This window comes from Monodon monoceros, unplaced genomic scaffold, assembly GCF_005190385.1.
Source record: "Monodon monoceros isolate NGI ecotype Baffin Bay Population unplaced genomic scaffold, NGI_Narwhal_1 Super_Scaffold_18, whole genome shotgun sequence".
NCBI classification, from domain to species: domain Eukaryota; kingdom Metazoa; phylum Chordata; class Mammalia; order Artiodactyla; family Monodontidae; genus Monodon; species Monodon monoceros.
The window spans coordinates 78,432,871-78,459,077 of NW_021703774.1; the positions used below are offsets into that span (position 1 = coordinate 78,432,871).

The 26,207-nt window shown below is 42.4% G+C and overlaps 1 protein-coding gene across 4 annotated transcripts in view; it reads right to left on the bottom strand.

Annotated features, from left to right (window-relative positions):
- TTF2 (transcription termination factor 2) overlaps positions 1–24,339 on the bottom strand; it is a 41,444-nt gene extending 17,105 nt beyond the window's left edge. For all 4 annotated transcript variants that reach the window (XR_003794427.1, XM_029228519.1, XM_029228520.1 and 1 more), the window contains exons 1-12: positions 24,269–24,339; positions 24,087–24,189; positions 21,645–21,731; positions 12,037–12,103; positions 10,227–11,222; positions 9,796–9,910; positions 9,274–9,456; positions 7,363–7,490; positions 6,033–6,114; positions 4,124–4,243; positions 2,370–2,520; positions 1,353–1,458 (exon numbers count right to left, since the gene is read on the bottom strand). Coding sequence is in view for 3 of the 4 variants with exons in the window: in XM_029228519.1 (XP_029084352.1) it covers positions 1,353–1,458; positions 2,370–2,520; positions 4,124–4,243; positions 6,033–6,114; positions 7,363–7,490; positions 9,274–9,456; positions 9,796–9,910; positions 10,227–11,222; positions 12,037–12,103; positions 21,645–21,731; positions 24,087–24,189; positions 24,269–24,296 (2,166 nt within the window). In the remaining variant the exon portion in view is untranslated. The remainder of the gene's footprint in view (positions 1–1,352; positions 1,459–2,369; positions 2,521–4,123; positions 4,244–6,032; positions 6,115–7,362; positions 7,491–9,273; positions 9,457–9,795; positions 9,911–10,226; positions 11,223–12,036; positions 12,104–21,644; positions 21,732–24,086; positions 24,190–24,268) is intronic.
- Between the last annotated feature and the right edge of the window lie 1,868 nt (positions 24,340–26,207).

Genomic DNA, 26,207 nt, shown 5'->3' on the forward strand with positions numbered 1-26,207 from the left:
AGGTTGCGGGTGGATAACCCAGAGATGAAGAACGGACCCAATTGCCAGGTTGCCTGATGCCAGCTGTGACTGTTTTGAAATAATGCAGGAAGAAGAAAAATGCAAGACCTTCACTACTTTGATCCTTATCACCTACCCCAGACTGTGAGCCCCACCTATAAGACTTCTCCTGATTCCCCAGGGATTGCGGGGGGGGGGGGGGCGCGTTTTTGAGGTGCTGGCCTGCTGTGTTCCCTCTTTGCCTGGCAAAGACTAAGACTACCCTTTCTTTTCTCCTCCAAACTCTGTCTCCGTACTTCTATTCGACATCGGTGCACAGAGAGCCAAGATTTTGGCATCAGCAGATACTCAATATTCGGGGAATTAAAGGGGTGCGCGGTGACATAAGCAAGCACAAGGTGCTAGGAGATGCATTTAACCAGAGGGGGAGGCAAACCATTCCATTCAGAGGGAGAACAAAGGCACAAGAGCAGGACAGATCTTTGGTACAGCTGAGCATGGGGTGCCACTGGGAGGGCTGGGGTGTGGGGGAAGAAGGCCACACAGGCAGGGCAAGACTGTAAAAGGCCTAATATATCATGTAAAGGGATGAGGGTTTTAGCCTCAAAGCTAAGAGGAATTACTGAGGAATCTGAAAAGTTAATCATCCAAGAGAAGGCAGAGTTGGTCATGAGATAGAGAAGCATTCTAGAGATCTCCCCAAATACAGAAAGCTGTGAATATCCTATTGTACTAAGAATAAAAGCATATGCAAAAGAGTAGTTCTTGGGACAACACTGTATTTTCAGAGGGAAAAAAAGCCCACAATATCTATGCAATAAAGCCTCTACTCTATGTAACTGAGACTACCCTGGACACAGCAACAAACATTCAGGTTTTTTCCCCTGGTTATCATTTAGCCTCTGGCCCACTGTAGCCTTATTATTTGCAACCCCTTTTCCTAGAAAGTGGAGGAAGGCAGGGAATAATGGCTTCATACGAAAATACCAGTCCTAACACGAAATATAAAACACATCCTGAGAATATACCCCCAGAACTCTCAAATAAACACTGTTTAACAAGTGAAGCTTTCCTTTATTCATGTGATATGACCACCACCTCAGCTGCAATGTAGTTATTGTTTCTAAAACACAGCAAACTACTGTACCATCTCCACCTTTATTGCTGAGGAGGTTGTCTAGAGTTAAAAGAGAAGGGACAGAGGAAAGAACTCTCTGTTTCCACAGGTGAAACAGTTCGAATGTTCATGACCTTATGGGAGGGTACCTTTGCCATCTCTAATGCTGTGAAAAGACTCCTATTAAACGAGCCGCGGTTCCAACCCTACTTCCCTGGCAGCACCCACGTCTCACCTTCACACTGAGGTTTGCACCTGGCATCTCTCCCTCTTGCTTCTTTGTGGGAATCTCCTTGGCCAGAAGGCTGTAGGTAGTGACCACGATGTCATATGTGGAGAGGCTGCATAGATATAACAAAGAGCAAAAGTTAAACCATCCCGCCACGACTCTGACAATGTGAGACAGAACTGGTTCTTTCACAAAAATGCCTACGGCTGGAAGGACAGACAGCAGAACTCATTAATTTATGTCCTTAATTCACACACACATGACTCTGGAGAGGTAAATTTTATACACCTGACTTCCTTATTGCTTACCACTGGTCATTTTTACAGATTATTCGCTATAACTAGAACAGCCTCCCTCTTCCCAGCCAAGTCAGAAAAGATCATCTCTGGTGGGGTCATATTATGCTTGAAGTGATCTGGCAAGAACAGAAAGCCGGGTAGGGTTGGAAGTTAATATTTAGTTAATTTGACATAGATGACACTAAAGTCCCAAGGAAGTAAGAAACCCTCGAAGTACTGTTCATCTTACAGCAATGGTGTTTTCTCCTCCTCATTCTGTAATGGATTTGTGAAAACCCATTCATCTAGCTTTGACATTTGGGCATAAAGATACATGTTGTACACTTTCAGTTTACCTCACCTATACTCTTTACATGTAAAGATTCTTGATGAAAAGCTCAATTCTTTTTCCAAGGAAGCTTAATATTGTGTACCTGAAAGAACTTCAATAAATACTTTTGATAAAAATGTATTTGGGGGCTTCCCTGGTGGCACAGTGGTTGAGAGTCCGCCTGCCGATGCAGGGGACGCAGGTTCGTCCCCCGGTCCGGGAAGATCCCACATGCCGTGGAGCGGCTGGGCCCGTGAGCCATGGCCGCTGAGACTGCGCGTCCGGAGCCTGTGCTCCGCAACAGGAGAGGCCACAACAGTGAGAGGACTGCGTACCGCAAAAAAAAAAAAAAAAAAGGCCCCCTGAGCCAAGATGCTGAGCACCTCATACTGACTGCAATATTTCTGCACTTACACTTTTGCATGTTGATCCCGGTTTGGCCCATGATACAGATAGACTCTTAGTTTGTTGCTGCTCACACGTTTCTCCACCTCACTTTTCCAATGATGGATCAGGGAAGCAGGACAGATGACTAGTGTTCCATGGGAAGTGAACTCAGAGGAGTCTTGAGAGGGGAAAAGAAAATCAACACCTCGTTACATTCATTAAATAGTTTTAACTTCTTAAAGGCATTACCTCTTTCCCTTGACTGACACTTATTCCTTCAATCAATATTTTTAACAACTGCTGCTTCTATTTCTACACATAGCTTATACCTAGGAGATACTGAGGGTCTGGATCTAGACCACAGCAATAAAGTGAGTATCACAATAAAGTGAGTCACACAAACTTTCTCGTTTCCCAGTGCATATAAAAGGTATGTTTACACTACACTATAGTCTGTTAAGTGTGCAACAGCATTACGTTTTTTAAAAAAGGTGCATAGCTTAATTTGAAAATACTTCATTGCTTAAAAATGCTAACATCATCTGAGCCTCCAGCAAGTCGTAATCTTTTTACTGGTGGATGGTTTGAAGTATTGCAAGAATTACCAAAATGTGACATGGAGACGCGAAGTGAGCAAATGCTGTTGGAACAATGGCGCCAAAAGACTTGCCCAACACAGGGTTGACACAAACCCTCAATTTGTAAAAAACAGTATCTGTGAAGTGCAATAACGTGAAGTGCAATAAAATGAAGTATGCATGAAGTAGAATAGAAAACGGAAGAAATAATCTTTTAACTCAAAACCATTATTTTCCCCTACAAAAGTGGAAGAGAGAGAGGCTAAAGAGGGCGAGGAAAGTGGGTAGCACATGACTTCACTTTAAAAACCCAAAAAACCCCAGTGTGGTTTCACAGTGGCCAGAATGTAGAAGCTGGATCATTTCCTAACTCATCCTGAGTTGATTCATTACAAAGGAGTATTATTACTTTTCTCTGAAAAGCATAACTTAATTACATTCACATTAAAGTATAAGTACAAAATTCCCTAGGTCAAGCGAACATTACTTCGGAACCAGTTAGTGCCGGAGTATTTGTACCACTGCCCCCCATCCTTTGTGTGTGTGCAGGTGCGCACATGCTGCTACTACACACAGGGACACAGGGTCCAGCTGCAACAGTGGTCACTAGAGGCCCTGAGAGCAGATGGCCACAGATTCCTTAACTATCTAACCAACTGAGAAATGTACATGTGTACATGGCAATTTACATGTGGTGTTGGCTCTACATAATATATAGGACCTTTAAGGTACTTATACAGTTATTACATTTTAAAAACAGAGGTTGAAATAAGAGAAATTGTCTAGAATCTGGAAACTTCTGGTAGTTCAGAAACATGGAAAACAGTGTCTGCTATGGTGGCTAAAATCTGAATTTGTCACAGATCTTCTTTCAAAAAATAATATATTAACTAATTTGGATCTATCCTATAGTTATATCCTTAACATTAACAAAAATAATCATTAGGTTTAAACTAAGTTTTCTGGAGCCTTAGCTTTCTCCATGAAATTGTTCCTAATCACAGGTCAAGCTAACCTTATATTAAAAGGAAAAAATGATCACTTCTAGTTAGCGTATTCAGTGTCAGAAATGATACTACAGTAAAGTAGTCTAATGCTAGTTTTCCAATAAATTAAATATGACCAAAGGCATCCTTTCATAGCTGAAAAATTTCCACTCTCCACTGCCTCACGTGATGTAGGAAACAGCAGGTGTTTGAATACCATTTGTGGAAAGCCAAGCCAAAGCCGTGGTTTTGTCCTTTTCTTTGTTTTTCTCTTGATTCTTCTGGGTCAGGATGAGTGCAATCATTGTCAGGGTTTTTCCTAACCCCATATCATCCGCTGGAAAATAAAAACACAGATAGGAGAGGTAACTATTTAGGGCAAAGAAGCAGCTCAGCTTCAAGAGAAGCAGCCCTGGGCAGACACCAGCCCTGGTCCTCTGCTGTCAGTGCCATTCCAGTCACCATGCTTTGCCTCCTCTATTGAAGCCTTTGTCTTTCTTATTAAAATGAACACTAACTCTTGCTATTTATTTTGCGATCTAGGTCAAAGACATTTACTAGGACTTTTGTAAAATTTAAAACTTATTATTTAGATCTTATTCGAGTCTCCGTGTTATATTGTTACTTATCCAATACATTCATTGATATCTCCCTCAGTTTGATGATGTTGCCTAGTCTTATTTATTTCCCTGCAAAAGCAAAAAGGTCCAGTAGATATAGCCTACCACCCACTTTACTACCACACTTTTGGAGTTAAGAGTTAACTCAAGACAGTCCTCCATCCCCTTAACTTATTCATCAAAGAAGGTCATAAACTAGCAGTTCTTGGGTACCATCATTGTGCCGGTTACTGAGCTTATCCAATTTACTACTTATACCCTATAAAATATTATTATCCCCTTTTTAACAGTTTAAATACTCATTCTGACGTAAGCAGAAGTAAAATGTCACAACATGGGCTCTGGTTCAAAGTCTGGTTCTGCCACTGTGCAGAGCTAACACAGCGGCCGACTGCTCTCCTTTGGAAGGTCAGCTTACAAGGCTGGCCCTTGGCTGGCATCTGGGAACTTGGATTTCAGGAGGGGTCCCCCCATACTAGTACAGTTTATGCTGAACACCTGCTTTCCTTCTGGAATCTGAAATTTCAGTACCTGCCAGGCTGAAGCTGCCTATGTGACCAGCCCCCAGTAAAAACCCTGGGTACCGAATCACTAACAAGCTTTCCTGGTTGGCAACATTTTACATGTGGAAGACTTAAGCACACACTGAGTGACTCCACTGGGACAGGCCTCTGGAACTTGAACCTGGTTTCCCTTGGACTTTGCCCCAGGTGCCTTCTTCCTTTGCTAATTTTGACCTATATCAAATCAAATCGCTCAATTATTATTCAATTTATTTGACTGTAATAAATTACACCCACGAATATGACTATATGCTGTGCATCCTAGCAAATCATCCAACCTGGAGCTGGTCTTGGAGACCCAGACACAGCCACTTACTAGCCATAGTGGACATCTGTCATGCTTTCTGGAAGTTGAGCACCTTGGAAAATTTTAGCGTGACGAGTCTGCAAAGCAGAGCCTGGAAAACTTACTTCCTGCCTCTTCTGCAGCTAAGGCACCAGCAGCATGACCTGGCTCTACAGAGCACTTACACTCACACCAGACTTCGATTCAGATGTGAGTAACTTTAGAAAAGAGGCTCCCCGTGAAATGCTTTCTACAGGAGAGGCTGGAGACGGCAGTGTTTGATTTTGGGGCGGCAGTGCTTTCTCCTACTGCTCGATGGCACAGAGCAGCCATGACAGTTCTTACAGGACACTCCGTTGGTGACTCGACTTTGGCCATTGCTCCTAGAAGTCCAGCCCGGCCCTCCACATCTCCCAGAGATTCTGTGGGTCACCACAGAATAAACCCTCCCTCTGCTTCATCAGCCACAGCCAAGCTCTACTGCCTGCAACCAAGACCTGACTGATCCTATGGCTGTGTACTCTGGAGCACGTGGCTTAAACTTCCCACACCGCAGTCTCCTCATCTGTCAAATGGGGCATTAGAGTACCTACCCAGAGCTGAGAGGACTGAACGAAGCACTGCATTTGTTGGCTCTTAGCCTAACACCAGACTCACCCAGGATTCCTCCTCGTGGCTTCTGACCTTCCCGCCATAGCAGCCAGGCTAATGCCTGCTTCTGGTGCGGCAGCAAAGGGATCTGACAAAGGTAACAACTGAAAGTTAAGTACCGGTTCCTGAGGAGAGGCTATGCCGCAGCCTGGCCACATGGACTCCATACTCTACTTGTTTATTGTCTCTAAGTGACCCTCCCAATATTCTAGCTGTCAGATCAGTCGCTCGTTTCGCCTTGAAGTCCTGGACACCTCCCTCTCACCACATGTCCTGGTCTGCCCCGGACAGTTGTCACTGATGCCAGTTGTCCAGCATGTCTATCAAGAGCCGCCTCTCCCGCTCTCAAGTGAGAGTCCTGCTTTGTCTGCTTAATCAGCCCAAGTCAGTTTCTACTGTTTGCAGCCGAGACCTCTGACTGGCCACCCGACTTTTACCAGCCATTCCACTGGCTCTTCCTCATTATCTCTTAAATGTGCGTCTCCTCTCTGTGGGCAATGTCCCAGTCCGCACTGCTAGTCATAAACTGATAGCCCTTTAACTGGGGGCCCACCTTCTAGGCTTTCCTTCCTCCAGTTTATCCTGAACTCTGTGACATAAAAAACCTTCACAAAACATCCCTGCTCAAAATTCTACAGTGATTCCATAATATCTCTTGAGCCATTCCAGTCTAAGTTCCTTCACCAATGCCAGGCTCCACAGCAAGGGACTCTTCCTGCTTAGTTACATCACCTGCTGCTCCCAGCTCAGGTACTGATGTCACCTGATCATCACTTATTAATACCAATCTCTGTATCTTCCCTCTGAGCACCACTCCCTCTAACTGGAGTATTTGGTTTCTACCCTATCTCTAGGCTTGCGGTTTCTTTAAGGCACAAATAATACTGCTGACCTAGAGTAACTTTTCTTTTATTTCGAATCCCTTTGTACTTTGCATACAGTCCACAGTACACGACAATGCACGTTTTCTGTCTTACAGTCATTGTCTAGTTGTCTTACATAGGTTGTACGTGCACTTTCACCCCAACTAGTCCACTAAGAGCAGCAATTCCTTTGCAACCTTGTGGCACCTACTGAAGCTCAATAAATGGATCTGTTACTGCTACAGACATATATAACTCTATGACTTTAAGAAAAAAAAAACCTGTTGTTTTTTTCTTCACTGCTAAACAGAAAAAAAGAAAATACTGCAAGGGAAGCCACTTGAGCATTATCTGTAGAAAAGATATGTCAGAATGGCACTCTGATGGGCACTTTCACAGTAGTTGGTCCCCCTCCTCATGGGCGCTGGGATACTGTTATGAGACACTCTGCCCTGTGGGCCTTCCTGGCTCACCTTCAACCCAGCTGGATCCTCTGCCACAGCTGTCTCACCAGGACGTGACTCAAGTGATCGATGCAGCTCATCAATGGCTTCACTTGTGATTTGCCACACTGCGCGAAGGCGACCTTGGCTCATAGGGCCTGCGTACAAATCGAGGTTACCTAAAAGTGCTGCGAGTATTATGTTCTGGCCAGAGCTGCAAAAAGGCAGTTCATAATCTGCCAGATGATGGACCTGTATGGACTAAAAATTCTTGCCTCCAGATTCTCCTAGACTCACAGGCTTCATTATCCCTAGTCTCTGTTTGTCTGTTATTTTTTAAAATCACATTATCAAGTGTTCTAATAGAGGACAAAATAAAGTATAATAAAAAATAAGATAACCCATAATATTTTTTTCTCTTTCAGCTTTGAAGAGGTGGCAGGGAAGAAGGTAATACCATGAGAATTTTCAGAAAAAAAGACCCCTGGGGCTGGATGCAAAGAAGAAAAGCCAGCAATAGAAGAGGCTGAGCAACAGGGAGTCTGCCGAAGTTTAGGCAGACAGGGAGAGACAGCCCCTACAGTGTGCGTCCCACGCTGCCTGCACAGCACCGAGAATATAATACTTGAGTGCTGGAGCCCACTCATTCTACACAGAGAACTTCTACTGAAGTTCATTAATAAACACAAGCACCTTAGCTGGTTGCAAGTTTAGGGATGAAGTATCCAAATAAGAGATTTCTAAGACAAACAAAAATTAATTATTGACTTAAATGTTAAAATGTTTTTAAATGAAAAGGTATTTTCATGGAATTCTTTCCTAAACATATTACATAACTTCTTACCTTAATAATCCACCATAACTTAATTTCTCTAGGCAACTCCATCACCATGGTGATTACTGAATGACGCTGTCACACAGCAATGTTCTTCAAACAGTCTGGAGCATAGCTATGCTGTGCCACTGGACCAAGTACTTTTTCTTTTTTTTTTTAATGGAAGTATAGTTAATTTACAATGTTGTGTTAGTTTCAAGTGTACAGCAAAGTGATTCAGTTACATACATACATATTCTTTATATATTATTCTTTTTCAGATTCTTTTCCATTATAGGTTATTACAAGATATTGAGTATAGTTCCCTGTGCTATACAATAGGTCCCTGTTGTTTATCTATTTTATACATGTAAGTATGTTTTCTCTGTGCCCTTTTAAAGAGACCTTTGCTTCATCTGGCACGCCATCTATTCCTCACCCGCTTGTTGACTACTGCCCTCCAACCTTTCTCCCCTCCTTTCCTCCTGTTTTCTTTTTTCTCTCCTTTTCCCTCCCTATATCTCGAGCAGTTCTCAGCTGGGGGAAAACTGGCTTTAGCTTTTCTCCTCGCTGCCAGCCCACTCGAGGTCCTGTGTCTTGGTCAGCAAACCAACCAATCATATTACATAGTTGAGGCTCTACCTGGGATCTTCATTCTGCGGGTGCTTCTGAATTCACTGTCTTCTGCAGAGTTCAGGATGGAAACACTCATTTAAATCGGGTGGTGCTGCTCTCTGAGTCTACTGGTCATGGTCACATAGGCCCCTGCTCTGCCTCAGTGCACACGCACACACACAGGACTATAAACGTATCCACTGACCTGCCTCCCTCATCATGATATGAGTTCAAGTTTTCATTCACAAACATTTACTGGATGACTCCCATACGCCGACCACCGGGCCGACGGATCAAGGACCGTGAACAAGGTCATTGAACAGGGCAGACAGTCTCTGCCCTCACAAGGATCTAAATTACGCTGCGTATAAACTTAGCTGAGCATCACGAGCTTTACCACACAGGCAACTCAGAATGGTTTCTCCCTTTTCATGGTTACAAAGGTATCTACGAGGCAGCATTTAACTCGTAGGTGTAGCAGTTCCCACCAGGGCCAGGCCCTCGGATCTCACCTCCACAGCACTGATCAGGCCCTCCAGCAGCCTCCTGGCGGGCAGCCTTCAGTCCTAGACAACCCAGAGGCTGGAGATCCCGGCCCTGCAGGGGTTTGGGAGGCACCAAGTGGGGAGGATCAGTGGTCGTTTTGGTGAAGTTACTCTGCTGTGGTACTTGAGTGTTACTCTTCTCATTAGTGCCTGCTCAAAAAACAAGGGAAGAACAGATTACACTTCAGAAAAGTGAAGGAATTCTACGCATGAGGTGAGGTCAAGAGAGGGTGGGATCGCCATGAGCTGGGGAAGACTTCTGAGAGAGCACAGCATTTAAACCATTTCTTAAACAATGGGAGAAAGACTTGAGTCCACAGGAAATAGGAGGAAGTTTTTATAAGTCACAGGTATAACTTATAAAGGAAGCTCAGTAACAGACAACAAGATGAGCAAGTGAATGAGTCAACCTATTCTTTATTGAAACGCCTCTCGAACGTCTCCTGAAGTTCATGCAAACTGCGGGTTTGGGGGCAGAACCCCTTTTACCTTGCTCTGGGGAGAGGGCCAGGGCACTCAGCGCATCCTCCAGCTCCTGAAGTTGCTTGAACAACTTCTGACCCTTGTCTGGAAGAGCCTGGATGTTCACAGATGCCAATGTGCTCTGGAAAACAGATCCTATAACATGGGTCGCTCCTCTCAAGTCATTAGAAAGATAGTTTCAGATTAAAATAGCCTAAAATGCTAAAACTCTGAAATCACGGTCTTTTAACTATATGTGTGAAAACCAGAAACTTTTTTCTTTCTAAACCCAGGTGACTTACCAAGCCTGAAAATATAAACATAGCAAAAGGCAGAAACTAAACATTCACCACTAAAACCTTTCTCACGTTAATATATCTAACTTGTTTGTGGTGTCCCTTATCTGCCCACAGCAAGCAATGCTCCAAACTTACAAACAAAACACAGGTCAGTAGTACCTTCTTTTGTTTCAGCTGTGTTGTGAGGTATACACGTTGGGCTTCTGGGTCTGAAGATTCTCCCTTCTTGGAAACACCTGAGTCAGGAGAAATTTTTCTTTGCACACTCTGACCAGGGAATTGAAGGTTCTTCTGTGAGTCTAGAGTCAAGTCAAAGAGCAAGGGGCTCCCTGGCTTAGAGGAAACAAAAACAACATCATCTTCCTCACTGTCACCACTGCTTGTATCGGCGTCTCGCATCTCTCCCTGGGGGTGCCCTGCGGCCAGCGGTGCAGGCTGAGCAGCCAGTCCCTTTGGAGCAGGCATGCCCCGGGTCTCCGGCTGTGCCTGCAAATGGCCCTGGAGCAGACTTTTATGGAGGGTCTGCGTGCTTGCGTCATTCTTTGCCTTTGTTTCTCTAGCCTCCCAGCTCTTGGGGTGCTCCTTGCTGAGGTGTCCCCCTTTCAGGGACTGGCTTATTGGGTGTTGACTGTGAACAATTCGAGGCAAAGGCTTAGTTTCCTTTTCCCTTGGAGGTTCTGATTCTTTTTGGAGAGAATGCCTCTCATCATTTGACCTCTCCTGAGATGCAGATGGTTCTCTCAACTCATTCCCACGGACCTGTTTGGATTTCATCTCAAAAAGGTTTCTTTTGTGCACCCCTTCAACCTCCTTTGCAGCACTATGAAACTCTGTCTTCTCCCCTCGCTGCGTCTCTTGAACAGCCGATTGTTTTTCCTTTACCACCAGGCCAGATGAGAGATCTTTCTCCATCCAGCACTTAGATTCAGGCTTCTGTTCCTTCTTTTGATCCAGGAGTGGATCTCTCTTTTCCCTTTGCTTCTTATCAGCTGTCTTTTCCTCATCTTCACCTTTGATGAACTGCTTCCGGAGGGATGGTTCTTGATTCTTGTCAATTACCTTGAACGGGTTTCTCTGCTGGCTGGAAGGATAACGAGATATCTCAGAGGCATGCTGAGACTTACTGGTTACAGAATGTTCTTCGGAATTAGGATCCTAAAAGCAAAGGAAATAATCTTAATATAAAATATTAAAGCAACCTTAACATCTAGAATACACTTTTTCAGAGGAAATGGAAACACAGTAAAAACAGTCCAATTTTTCTGAATGTTCCTAGGATCATTTCTCCCTCTAGAAAGGACTGCCAAACTCACAAGGAATTCGTTTCTTAACAGTACTTTCAATGCTTGGTTCCTTCTCTGTCCGTGATCACTGCTTTTCCAGGCCTCAAGGAACAGTAGTGACCAAGTCAAAGTGTTTTAATAATAGCAATAGCCACAATGTATACTTTTCATGAAAAACTATTCTCTCAAGATGAACTTTTCCCAAAACTTAAACAGTACCCTATACTTGCTTTGATTTTGGCTTTAGGAAGGTTTCACGGTGCAAATCCAGAATCTTAAGTCCAAGCTATCTCCCTACAAAAACAAGTTTCATGACCTTGTACAGTCTAGCTCCTCATGTACTGGATTTCTGTAGGGTCTCTCCTAATTCTCACATTCTAGAAGCTTATGAATTATACTCAGCTTATACCAACATCAAATAGATATCAGTCTATAAAAACATGCTGAAGTTAGTCAAGTAAATTTAATTTTTTCCCTAAATAGCAGGATACTAACTATATTTAAGACCCAAATGGTCCTTTGAATTAAGAGTCCCAACAAGGTCTACCATGCTTAAAGAAAAGAACTGTCTTTCAGAGATAGTACAATGAAAACCAGTTTATACCGGACTTCAGGGTCTTTTCAGGTGATCCCACAGATTAAACAATCTTAATAGTCAGGTTTGAAAACAGATGAATAATTCCTACCTGCCATGGGATATTTCCACACCATTGCTTCCCCTCTGCCTTACTTCTAACACATCGGAAGAATAACCTAATGAAGTATAAAACAGAAATAATCAAATTTGTGAAAATACATTAAAACAAGAGATAAATTTGTTTTTAACCCAAGAAAACATCTTACAATTATTTGATACCAGCTTTCAAAGGTCACTTGAAACCAATTACTCTTATATGTACGACAGTTAAAAATTCTTTATCTCACAGGATATTTATAAGAGCTGAGAAGTGAAAGGATACAGATGTCATGGTAACCAGAGGGTATTCATAGATTTATTCTTTTAACTCTACAGAATAACTGACATGGGAACACTGATCAGCAAGGACCGCTAAAATCAGAAAAAAGGAGATAAACAGACATTATGTGTCCCTAATGGGAAGCCATAATACTTCCCATAAAGTAAAAACAAACAAAAAAACAAAAAAACCAAGCCACGGACTTCCCTGGTGGCGCAGTGGTTAAGAATCTGCCTGCCAAGGCAGGGGACATGGGTTCGAACCCTAGTCCGGGAAGATCCCACATGCCGTGGAGCAACGAAGCCTGTGCGCCACAACTACGGAGCCTGCGCTCTAGAGCCTGCAAGCCACAACTACTGAGCCCACGTGCCACAACTACTGAAGTCTGCGTGCCTAGATCTTGTGCTCCACAACAAGAGAAGCCACTGCAATGAAGAGTAGCCCCCGCTCTCCACAACTAGAGAAAGCCTGCACGCAGCAACGAAGACCCAACACAGCCAAAAATAAATTTTAAAAAAAACAAGCCAAACCAAAACAAACAAAAACTAACCTGAATCTGGTCAAACTTGGATCCAATTACCGATTTACAGGAAATACAAACAACAGAGGAACACATAATTCTAGACCAGGGGATGTAATCTGCAAACTCTTAACAGTGGGAAATGCTATTAAGATAAACAACTTGATTCCTTCAACAAGTAAATCACAAGGGAGAAAAAAAGATTGGGGGGAACCTACTTAAGAGACTTAAAAAACCTATCAATCAACTGCAATCTGTGGACCTTATTTAGATCTTGACTTAAGCAAATGAACAAAAACTACCAAAAAATAAACTATTTATAACATTTATGAATCTACTAGAAATCTGTACTCCAACTGGTTAAAAAAAAATAGTTCATATCTTTTAGAGCTACACACTGAAATATTTACAGAAGAAATGACATTATCTGGGATCTGTTTCCAAATATGGCAGGAGTTGGGGGGTGGAGTGGGTAGGGTATATATGGAACAAGATTAGCCATGAATTGGTGATTGTTGAAGCTAATGTGCTGTATTATTCTATCCTAATTTTGTATATTTTTCCAATTTTCCACTAAGAAAAAAAAGACTGAATACAGACTTACATCCCAGTGCAAGACAGTCCCTGCTCACACAAACACTACCTATACTCCAGCTATCCAGAAATGGCTACCCTGTCCCATCCTCAAACTAAGCCACACACTCTCCATCCTACTGGACTTTGCATGTGTACCATCCTCCATCCAAAGGATGTCCTCCTTATCCCTATTTGCCCACCATTACCCCATCACCAGCTGTCATAGTCCTACAGGTCCCTCCACACCTAGTTCAAGACATACCTCCTTTGCAAGGTTTTCCCACATCCCCTGCCCTGTTCATTCATTGTACTGCTTCTCTATTTTTGTTGTATATAGCTGAAGTACACTTGTATCTGCCTGTCTGCCCAACTATATTTTCAGCAACCAGAAGGCTATAACCATATATGATCTCTTCATTCGTAACTAAGCTTCGCCTTTTGTACATAATAGTTAAGTACTGCTGAATTAAACAGAACCTACTGATTTTTTCCTTACCCCAAATGACTTCTCAAAAACATGTAATCAGTTAAATAAGAGCTTTTAAAATAACATATTTTAATTGTTTAAATAGGTAATATACTCAATCAAAAAGTGTAAAATGGCAGTGAAAAGCACCCCCTCCTCATATGTTCCGTTCACATCCCTCCCAAGTAACCATTTTCATTAATTTTTTGTTTGCCTTTCCAGAGATGGTTTTAATGCATATTCAGATCAATATAATATTTTATTTCTTCCTTCTCTACTCAAGGTACTAAATACCTTGCTTGCTTTTTTTTTTTTTAAACTTAACAATGTCTTGGAGATTTTTCTATAAAAACATATACATAAAGGACTTCCATATATATATATTTTTTTTTTTTTTTCTACAGCTGCACAGTTTTTTACACAGCTGCAGTTTTCCACTATAAGGATGTTCCATTATTTATTTAACCAGACCCTCTTGATGGGGCCAGTTTGGTTGTTTCCAATTCTTTCCTATTAAAAGCAATATCACAACGAATAACCTTTTGTATATGTCATTCACATGTGTTTTAATATATCCGTAAGGCAACTATCTATATCTCATACTGTGGATTAGAGCCTTCATTGTTTTTCTTCATCAATTAGCTTCTAGGTTTTATTTATTAGTTCTCTTTTTGCTGCTTTCTAACTCATTAAATTTGTTTTACCTGCACTAATTCCTTCTTTCTGCTTTCTTTCCGTTTAATTTCTTGTTCTTTTTCAAACTTCTTAAATTAGTACTGTGATATACAACAGTAATCACAACAGTCTGAGTCCTAACTCAAAAACAAACCCTGAGCAGGTCACGACCCCTCAACGCCACGCTTCACTTGGACATAGAAGCAAAGATAACAAGCCCCAAATGGACAAGTATTCCATAAACGTCAAGTTAAAAAGAAAACAGGACCAGCCCCTCTCATACAAACTCACAGTTTTCCCATTCAAGCTCACAATTTTAAAAAACATGTATTGGTTTCTACTTTTTCTTACTGCAATAGGATACTATATTGAACATATAGTTCTGAAAATTTCTGAAATGCCTTGAATGCATGAAAATTCAAAGTACTGGCTACTATTAAGGAGTACTACTACTTATGAAAATAAGTCAAGAACAAATTCCTGCTGTTGTTGAAAGTGTATCAAGTACTTGAAACCTTTACTGAAAGAATATTTTATAGTATCTGTTTTAAAGCCCACGCCTCAAAGACTTTCAGGAGAAGGGCAAGATTTGGAGAAAGAGGGAAGAAAACAACACACACTGAGCATCAACCATGTGCTAGGCACAGTGCAAAAATGCTTCTACTTACATTTTTATTAAAATCAATCTGGGTGGGCTTCTCTGCTTTTAGGATAAAAAGTTTGTTACATTTATTAAATTGTAAATCAACAGAGAAAGCAGTGGAAATATATTCTCATAGAGAAAGCAAATACTGATTCCACTATGAAAAAAGAGCATAATTTCTACAGTATATTCATTAATTATTTTCCAGGACATAGGTTATGAACAATAATGATGAAGAAACCAGCATGAGGTCATTCAAGGCCAAATCCAAGTCTCAGTTCCTCCACTTTCTCAGTAACCTTCATCAGCCTTAATCTCCTACTGTTAGTCTTACAGTCACAGAAGCATCTGGCACTTGAACACATCCAATATAGCACTCTATGTGCAGATCAGACTGCTCGCCAACCTCCGTGTGTCTCTTATCCCAATTGTGTCACAGACACCTTAGAAATATGGGTTCACGTCTATATATGCAGCAACGGAGAAACATAAAGCTGGATTTCTACCTCATCCTTTTACACAAAAATTCAAGATGGAACAAAAAATGTAAAGAATGAAACTGTAGGACTTCCCTGGTGGCGCAATGGTTAAGAATTCGCCTGCCAATGCAGGGGACACAGGTTCGAGCCCTGGTCTTGGAAGATCCCACATGCCGCGGAGCAACTAAGCCCGTGTGCCACAACTACGGAGCCTGCGCTCTAGAGCCCGTGAGCCACAACTACTGAGCCCGTGAGCCACAACTACTGAGCCCGTGTGCCACAACTACTGAATCCCGCGTGCCTAGAGCCTGTGCTCCGCAACGAGAAGCCACCACAATGAGAAGCCTGAGCACCACAACGAAGAGTAGCCCCTGCTCACCACAACTAGAGAAAGCCTGCACGCAGCAACAAAAACCCAACGCAGCCAAAAATAAATAAGTAAACAAATTTATTTAAAAAAAAAAAAGAATGAAACTGTAAATGTTCTAGGAAAAAAATGGAGATGAATATTTTTGTAATCCTAAAGTGAAAAGGGAATGACAAAATCCTGCAGCTGAGAAAGGATTTAGTAATTTGACTACATAAAAGTATTAAACTTCCATATAGTAAAAATACTATAGGTGAAATTACAAGACAAAAGGCAAACTGGGGGGGCTTCCCTGGCGGCGCAGTGGTTGAGAGTCCACCTGCCGATGCAGGGGACACGGGTTCGTGCCCTGGTCCTGGAGGATCCCACGTGCCGCGGAGCGGCTGGGCCCGTGAGCCATGGCCGCTGAACCTGCGCGTCCGGAGCCTGTGCTCCGCAACGGGAGAGGCCACAACAGTGAGAGGCCCGCGTACCGCAAAAAAAAAAAAGGCAAACTGGTGAAAGTAATTTCTACACATATTACAAAGGGTTAATATCCTCTCCACACAAGGATTACTTCTATGATACAGCGCAGTGCACGACACTCTACAGCACCTAGTAAAAGTCCTGGTTTTATTGAGTGGAGTTCTTCATGGGTTGCTGGGCCTGAGGTCCTTCTCCAAGGGTCTGGATCATGCCCAAATGCCTCTCCGTCATCAGCCTAGGTAATCATCACTGGGTTAAATAACCTGCATGTCAATTCTACCCAGTAACCAACCATACAAGGAGTTTCCTAGACATGCAAAGATTCAAATGGTATGAAAAATGAAGTATTTTGAACATCCCACTACAACCAGTTATTTAAAGAAATAAAATAACTGGTTGGTTTTACCCAACTACAGACAAAAGAATATTACCGTCTATTTTGACCCCATATCCTTGAGAATGAAAGCTAAAAGAGAGAGAGAGAGGGGAGAGAACATGAACTCAGGAGCTGGATGACAATGCCCAACATCTGTATATCAACGTGTGCCACGTCATTAACGTCAAAGCAGGGGTTGTTCCCTCTGGTTCTACCGAGGGACTATCATAGTTTTCTTTAATGCCCATAAACTGGGCATTAAAAATGCTCATGGCTGAGGGTCAGTCAAACGCTGGTGAGTGGTACCATCTGGTGTTTAGTTAGAGAACTACACACAAAAGCGGCTTTACTCCAAGGTAACAAAAATGGGCATCTTAGTCCTACTTTGGTTTATACCTCCCCTGCATTACTCTGCTACACCTGTCTCCTAGCTAGGTTAAGCGTTAAACATAATGGTATTAATTCAAGCATGTAAAGTACTTTAAGTTCCTGAAAAGAAAACCCAGTTTTGGGGAAGGAAAGGCTGTACTCCCTGACATCGTTCTCCAGAGTATAGGGGTTCTGGCTAAATGCCTTACTGTCTGCTAAGGAAGTCATCATCCATAGACACATTACTTATTTCTTTTTAAATTTCCAGCCTGTACCACCTATCAGGGTACTTGTTGGATTTTTTGCTTTGTTTTTAATTTGTTGTGTGTTGTAGAACTGTATTTTATTTGTCCTAAAACAAGCTTTTTAAAGCTCTAGTAAGTACCTCCTAATAAGTGTTCTAGATCTGGACTAAAAGAAATACATTCAAGCATTCTTTTTCTATTTTTAAAATAATGATCACCTCTCAGCCTCATCTACGTAGTGTGAAGAATATTAGAGACAAGTTCTCAAACTTCTGTCTTCAGCTTAGACCTTTCTTTGGAGCTGCCCACTCACTTTGCTAGCTGGTTTCATACATACATAAGACACAATGAGTCCAAAGCTGTATGTGTTAGCCATCCTCTACTGATGTTACCTTTCCTTCCTTGTCTTGCTTAATGGTAAACTCATCATCCATAAACCCAACTAGACAACCATTTCCTGAGCACTGACCACGTGCCGAATGCCAGACTAAATGCACCACACACACGGCCTCAGTGAACCCTCACAACTGAGTGAAATCGGGGCTACCATGACCACTGTCCCAGCTGAGTAAATGGAGGAAAGAACATGCTTAAACCTGCTTAAACACCCTACCAGGAAACGTGCCATATCCATTTCAGCAAGTGTTCTCCAGTCTAAGTGCACCCAACTCCACTGCCAGGGCTTCAATCCAAACCCATCTTTCACTTAGAGAAGGTGGGTGTGCCTGGAGTTGGTTAGACCTAGGCTCAAATCCCAGTGATGCCACATCATAACCATGGCACCTCAGATTCCTTCTCTAACCTCTCTAAGTGTTTCCTCATCTGTCTATACAACAGGGATATTGAAACCTCTCACAGCAGATTCTATGAAGATAAGAGGTAAAGAACATGCCACGTAGTAGGCATTCAATAGCAACTATTAGTTCAGTGGGCTCCGTGCCTCCACTGCCTTCACTTCCTAATCTAACTTCCATAGTTCTTCTTTTAATGTAAATTGAACAAAGTTCTTTGGCGTCTTCCTACCACATAGAACAATATCTCCGTATGATTCAGGGCCCCCAGTAGTGTGTAAAGGAGAACATCCTAACTTCACGTACTAGAGGCTTACTGGCACCACTGTACTAGCAAAAAACAACAGAAAAGTGAATTTTTTTCAAATTCCATTTATAGGGAATTCCATGGCGGTCGAGTGGTTAGGACTCTGCACTTTCACTGCCAATGGCCAGGGTTCAATCTCTGGTTGGGGAACTAAGATCCCACAAACCGCATGGTGCAGCCAAATAAAAAAAAATTCCATTTACAACAGTGTCAAAAAACATAACACTGAGGACTAAATTTAACCAAAAGGGTATAGTACTCTATAATGAGAACTATACCATAATGCTGAAATTTTAAAAGTCATAAATAAATAATATACCATGCTCATGAACTGGAAGATCAATATTGATGTCAGTTCTCCCCAAACTCATCTATATAGGTTCAATGAAATCCCAACTGAGTTTTCTGAGGAAATTTTAAAAGTCGATTCTACATTTTATATGGAAATGTAAAGGACCTAGTATAGCCAATCTTGAAAAGGAAAGTTGGATTCACATGACCTTATCTGATCTTGTCAGGATAGGCAAATAGATCAATGGAAGAGCTTAGCAAGTCCAAAAATAGACCCACACGTGGTGGTCAACCGATTTTTCAACAAAGGTGCCAAGCGTTTCCATGGGGAAAGGAAAGTCTTCAAAAAATGGTGCTGAAACAACTGAATAACATTCATTCATTACTATATGAAAAATTAAATGAACCTCAGTTTGAATCTCATGAGGTACCCCAAATTATTGATAATATGAGGTAGAGCATAGACTAAACAAAAAAGCCATTAAAAAAAAAAACTATAAAACTTCTAGAAGAAACCACTGGAGAACTTTATGATCTTGAGGTAGGCAAAGATTTCTCAAGAGAACACAAAAAGCACAAACCATAACAAAATGATAAATTGGACCTCATAAAATGAAAAGCTTCTGCTCCTCAAAAGATAGTCAAGAAAATGAAAGCCACAGATTGGGAGAAAACATTCACAATCCATATATCCACCAAAGGACTTCTACAGAGAATACATAAAGAACTCTCTCAACTCAATAACAAAAGATAACTCAATTTTAAAAATAGGCAAAAATCCCCCAAAGTTATGCTGTATGATTCCATGTATGTAACATTTTGAAATGACAAAATTTTAGAGCTGTAGATCAGGTTCATGATTGGCAGGGGTGAACAGGGGGAAACGAGGAAGGTGGATGTGGTTATAAAAGGGCAACAAGAAGGATCCTCTGGTAATGGAACCACTCAATATCTTGACTGTTGCAGTGAACACACAAAACTACACTTGATAAAGTTGTATAGAACTAAATGTATATGTACACACACAAATTAGTACAAGTAAAACTATCTTTACAAATGAGATCAGTGGATTATCAACATAAATATCAATATCCTAGTTATGATATTATACTAAATTTTGCAAAATGTTACCATTAGGTAAAGTCTACAGAGGATCCCTCTGTACTATCAATATTTCTTTTAATTGCTTGTGACTCTACAATTATGTCATTTAAAAATTTCAATTTAAAAAATGGGCAAAAATTTTAAACAGATACTCCATCAAAGAAGATATACAGAAATGGCAAAAAACCACATGAAACAAAATGGTCTTCATAAATGGTATTCATAAAATGGAATTCAACTGGGCAATAATAAAGAATGAATTACTGGGATCTTCCCTGGTGGCGCAGTGGTTAAGAATCCGCCTGCCAATGCAGGACACATGGGTTCGATCCCTGGTCTAGGAAGATCCCACATGCTGCAGAGCAACTAAGCCCATGTGCCACAACTGCTGAGCCTGTGCTGTAGAGCCCGCGAGCCACAACTACTGAGCCTGCATGCCACAACTACTGAAGCCTGCATGCCCTAGAGCCCGTGCTCTGCAACAAAGGGAAGCCACCGCAATGAGAAGCCCGCGCACCGCAACAAAGAGCAGCCTCCGCTCGCCACAGGTAGAGAAAGCCCGTGCGCAGCAACGAAGACCCAACGCAGCCAAAAAATAAATAAATTTATTTTTAAAAAATGAATTACTGATACACACAACCACATGGATGAATCTCACAGATACTGTTACATAAAAGCCAGATACAAAAGAATACATACAGTATGAATCAAAACAATGATTGGCTACAGTGGGTGGGGGGATTAACTAGAAGGGATCCAATGGCACTTAATGGGGTAATGGAAATAAATATTCTATATTTTGACTGGGATTTTGGTTATAAGGATGGGTATATACCTTTCTCAAAACTCAACCGGTTGAACACTTAAAAGAACTGTGCATCTTACTGCATGCATAACTCAGTTAAGAAATACAGTAGTACAGGCAGTTTTCAGTTATGTAAAAATTGTGACGATGGTACTTGAATGCCTATACTTGGGGGGAAAAATTGATCTAGAATATATAAATTCCAAACTGCACAGAATATCATATAAAAACATTACATCTGGCCCCTGCCTTCCTGGCCAGTCTTATCTTCTGAAGTCTCCACTCAAATATGTGCTAAACTACTACTGAACCAAATGCTTGCAATTACTTCATGCCCCTGTACACTAATGCAGGATACTGATCTGTTAAATATGACCCTTTTTTGCCCCTAGCGAATTCCTACTTATTTTTCAATACTCATGACAAATATCTACCTATATAGACTTCTCTGCCCTTTCTCTGAGTTCCCATAAAAGGGAAACTAGCATTTATTGAGTACTTAACATACATTAGACATTTTTACACATTACCTCGTTGTACTACCAGAATGAGAAAGTTGACGAGTTAGTACAAGTTAATGACCATTCGTAGGCTGATGTTAAATTCGCTACTTGAGAGCTGGAGAGGGAGGGAGGTAGAGCAGTTTATCCAGAAATTAACCGGAAGTCAGGCTTCTCACATTAACCAGTAGCTCAGAAGTTAGGAAGTGACAGCCCAAAAGGTATTCAATATATATAGAAATACCGTTTGTTTTTTAATGACTTTTAAAGAATAGTCAATCCTAGGAAAACACCTGACTGTAACCCCACCAGGCCAAGCAAAACAAAAATACACTTAGCTGTTCCTTTTATACACTTACCTGTATTCTTTCTTGCCCTGTGATAGAAACAGACCCTGAAGCTCTACCGCAAAGTCCTCATGCAATAAACAATGAGAAACAGGAATGCTAGAGGGAAAAAAAATTGAAATTTTGTTTTAGGAGGCAAAGAATAGAGGTCAATATCCTAAAATTAAATCCAGAATATGGGTTTTATACTTAAGGGTCCATGTATGACCTCTACTGGGTTTGTAAATCCCCCCCACTTTTATGTCTATGTGCATTCCTCTGCGGAAAGGGCCCACAGCTTTCATCTCTTCTCATGCCCCCAAATAAAATACGACAGTAAATATACCTATCTTTTTCCTGAGGACTCAAGTTTAAACTGATACTGTGCTATGCGACCACTATAATGCGATACCTCCAAGCTGTGAATTTTCCCCAGGTTCTTCCATCATCCTTTTTCCTGATAACCTGTTAGCTGTCACTCAGCGTTGTTCACATGCCAACTCTGCAAACACACTCTACTAATTTGCTTCATGCTTGGTTGGCATAAGTTCAACTCCTCCCTTCCAACTTCTTACTATGAAAGAATTTATGTATAACATTTCAGAGTGAAGATCTAAAGTAGTCTCACATGACCTGTGGCATTTTCTTTGTCTTTTTGCTTATATTCTGGTTACTAGACATTCCAAAGAGGTCGAATTTATCAAATAACCATCTTCATATCAAATATTATTGTACTAGTTTGTATAGCAATATGTTCTTATAAATGGTAAGCTATATAAGGACATTTTTCTCTTCACTTAAAACCAAATCTTATGCTTCTATTAATGTTTAACGCCTACAAATCTAAATGTGCTTTCATGTCTCATGAAACTTGAGCTAGGTACTGAACCTAAGAAGCTCCATATAGATATCAGAAATTAAACAGTAAACTCTGCCATAATGATATGGTGTTGATAGCTTGAGTATTTTTGTTTGGTCCCTTCTATTTTAAGACTTAACACTGATTTAAATAGAGTCACTTTGTATTTAATTAAATTGGATCCCAGTAATTTCTTTCAAGTGTAAAAACTTATTAGAAGGCTAAGAAAATATTTTCTCTAAAAATTTATTTTCTAAATCTGAAAAAGGGTAAAAATCTTCAACTTAGTTTCAAAGCATAACAAAAACACAAATCATCTAAATCATTTGGGGGAAACATGAGAAGTTAATGTATGTGTTGAAAAAATACTTTATTTTCTAGTATGGATATCCATTATGTGCCTTACATATGTAGAAAAATACCTTTTCTAAACCAAGTTAAGTAGAAAGCAGGAAAAATGCATAATGATGTGACAGTTTAAAATTTCACATAGAAACTGTGGACACTTGGTACTGTGAAAACATTAACAACACTTTATGAGAACAGTATTAACTTTCCTCACTTCAAAGAAGATGCTTAATATTTCTGGGTCTCAGCTTTCACCTTTGTAAAAAACTAGACTGCTGAATCAGATTTCTGACGTTTCTTTCAGGATTTCTGATGTTTCTTTCAGCTTTTATCCCTAATTTGTTTCTTTGGAATATCAATCTCACCACTTAAATGCAGAGAATACTATTTTTTAAAGGGGGCTGTTAATCTGACTACCAGAGTGTTCTAACTTCAAACATTTAAAAACCAGTTGGAGGGCCTCCCTGGTGGCGCAGTGGTTAAGAATCTGCCTGCCAATGCAGAGGACACCGGTTCGAGCCCTAGTCCGCCAAGATCCCACATCCTGCGGAGCAACTAAGCCCATGCACCACAAGTACTGAGCCTGTGCTCTAGAGCCCACGGGCCACAACTACTGAGTCTATGCGCCACAGCTACTGAGCCTATGCACCACAACTACTGAAGCCCGCGTGCCTAGAGCCTGTGCTCCACAACAAGAGAAGCCACCGCAATGAGAAGCCTGCGCACCACAACGAAGAGTAGCCCCCGTTCTCCCCAACTAGAGAAAGCCAGCGTGCAGCAACGAGGACCCAATGCAAACAAAAATAAATAAGTAAAATTTTTAAAATAAATAAATAAAAACCAGTTCGGCCTAAAACTAGTGCAAAGCTGGCACCAGTTCATTTCTGCTATGCCTGTATGCCTCACTTAAATGGGAAGGGGGTAATGTTCAAGCAGGAGAAGGGAGGGTCAAGGCCTGACTGGTGAACAGAAACCCAGAACTGAAAAGGACCAGAAGGATCCAGATGTAGCCAATCCTCCATGTTATAAGTGAGGGAATTGGCGGCCCAGAGAGGGAAAGTAACCAGCCTTGGGTCACACAGGAAGCAGTGGCGGAGCGTGTCCCTAACATGCCACGCTTTCCTGGGATTACCAACTACTTAAAGGGCCCTGGCTCCGCAGACCAGGGGTCCCAGATCTCCTAGTCCTTGTGGGAAGCCGGGGAGCCGGAGACTCCTCCTGCGAGGCCACGCGCAGTCGCAGGGAATCGTGCCCAGCTCGAGACCTACTCGGTGGCCCGCACGAAGCTGCATGTGTCCGCCCGGCACACGTAGAAGCTCTTTCCTTTATTCGGGCCATCTCGGACGCCGGTCTTCAGAAAACATAAGGTCCCTGAGGAGAGAAGGTCAACAATGATTACGCCACGCTAGGCTGACAGACCCCGAAGGACCCTACCACCCTGACCTCCTACCGTGCTGTGGACACCCAACTACTTCCATCCCACTGCTTCTTTCCTCTTCCCCGAAACCACCCCACCCCCAACACCTGCTTCCGCCTTTTACTGCGCCCTCCTCATTCACGAACCAATCGTCACCCACCTCCTGTAGTCTTAACCCCCATAATTCACCGCCGCGGCCTTAGCCCCACCCACCCTAGCTACAATGAGACGGGAAGTGTGCTCACCTCCAACCTAGGCTCGCGGCGCGCCGAAATCAAAAATGAGGCCAGGGGGCGGAGGGGGGAACCAGGTCTGGTTGGTGGGGCGTGGCTGGTGCTAGAGGGAGGCTTGGGGGCTGGCAGGGCTTCCGGGCCGAGGGAAGCTTTGTTTTGCAGGTCTTGGAAGACGAAAGAACGGGACTGTGAGCGGGGCGACTCTAGCGTATATTCATTTAAGAGCTAGAGGCGGCCCTAGAGGAAGCAGACGTTACAAACTCCTCTGCAAAGAAAGATGCCTTCTCCCGGAGGCCAAGAGCGCCTGGAGCTTCGCGGTCATCTGCGAGCCGGGGCCTGGCGCTAGTGGGCGCTCTGCCTCCGCGAGGGGTCACTGGGGAGGGGAGGAGTCCCTGAGAAGCGGCCACCGCAGGAGGAGGCACTGGATTTGCAATTTAGGGGCGAGGGGCGGGGCGCGAGTGAGGGCTGATGGGGCGTCCTTTAAAGCTGCAGGGTGAACTGGCAAATCTATCGTAAAGCAGGCATAAAGACTAGGGCTACACAACACAAAGCGCTAACCCATACATATCTCTCTTGACAACCTGGTGACATGCGCAGCATTTTAAGGACCCCCGACACTCATAAACGTTTGAGTGACTCACCCGAGGTCAGAGAATTAGCGAGTGGGCCGTCTGCCGACGGGTGCCCAGGGGACAGCGCAGATGCCTCCTCTGTGTACTCAGTGTTCTCTAGGCGCTCGGTGTAGGAGACCTGAGTTAGAAATGTCAAAGTGGAAACAACAGGAGAAATAGATTGTCTCTGGTGAAAGGGAGTTTTATTTTGCACACTTCGTATTGTCAGACTTTTTCTACTAGTATGCTTTTTGTAATATTAAAAATCGAGGGTGAAGTTAAAAGAAAGGGGACTATTTGAAATCGTAATCAGATCTCTTAGTCAACAAAAAGGGAGAAATAGAAATCAGAGACTTATTGCAAGAAAGATGGCTTCGTCTTACAACTACTGAGGACCATATGTCCAGACATATGGCGTGTGCAACTGTACTTATGGAGACCGTAGGACAGGAAATCTGCAAATTCTAGGAAATCTGGGCTATATGATAAATGTAAATGTCCTAGGGGTTCCAGAGGAGGGGAGACAAACCTGAGGTATCATTTATTTATTTTTTTTAATAGATTTTATTTATTTATTTATTTATGGCTGCGTTGGGTCTTCGTTGCTGCACGCGGGCTTTCTCTAGTTTCGGCGAGCGGGGGCTACTCTTCGTTGTGGTGCGCCAGCTTCTCATTACAATGGCTTCTCTTGGCTTCTCTTGTTGCGGAGCACGGGCTCTAGAAGCGCAGACTCAGTAGTTGTGGCGCACGGGCTTACTTGCTCCGTGGCATGTGGAATGTTCTTGGACCAGGGATCGAACCCATGTCCCCTGCACTGGCAGGCGGATTCTTAACCACTGCGCCACCAGGGAAGCCCCAAATTATCATTTATTAATTAAATGAGCCCTTATTAGCATTTTTTGTGCCCAATGTGGACCACGTGCTTGAGAAATATACAATTCATTTATTCATACACAAAGTTTAAGATGACTATTTTTTTCTTTTTTCTTTTTTTTTTTTGCGGTACGCGGGCCTCTCACTGTTGTGGCCTCTCCCGTTGCGGAGCACAGGCTCCGGACGCGCAGGCTCAGCGGCCATGGCTCACAGGCCCAGCTGCTCCACGGCACGTGGGATCCTCCCAGACCGGGG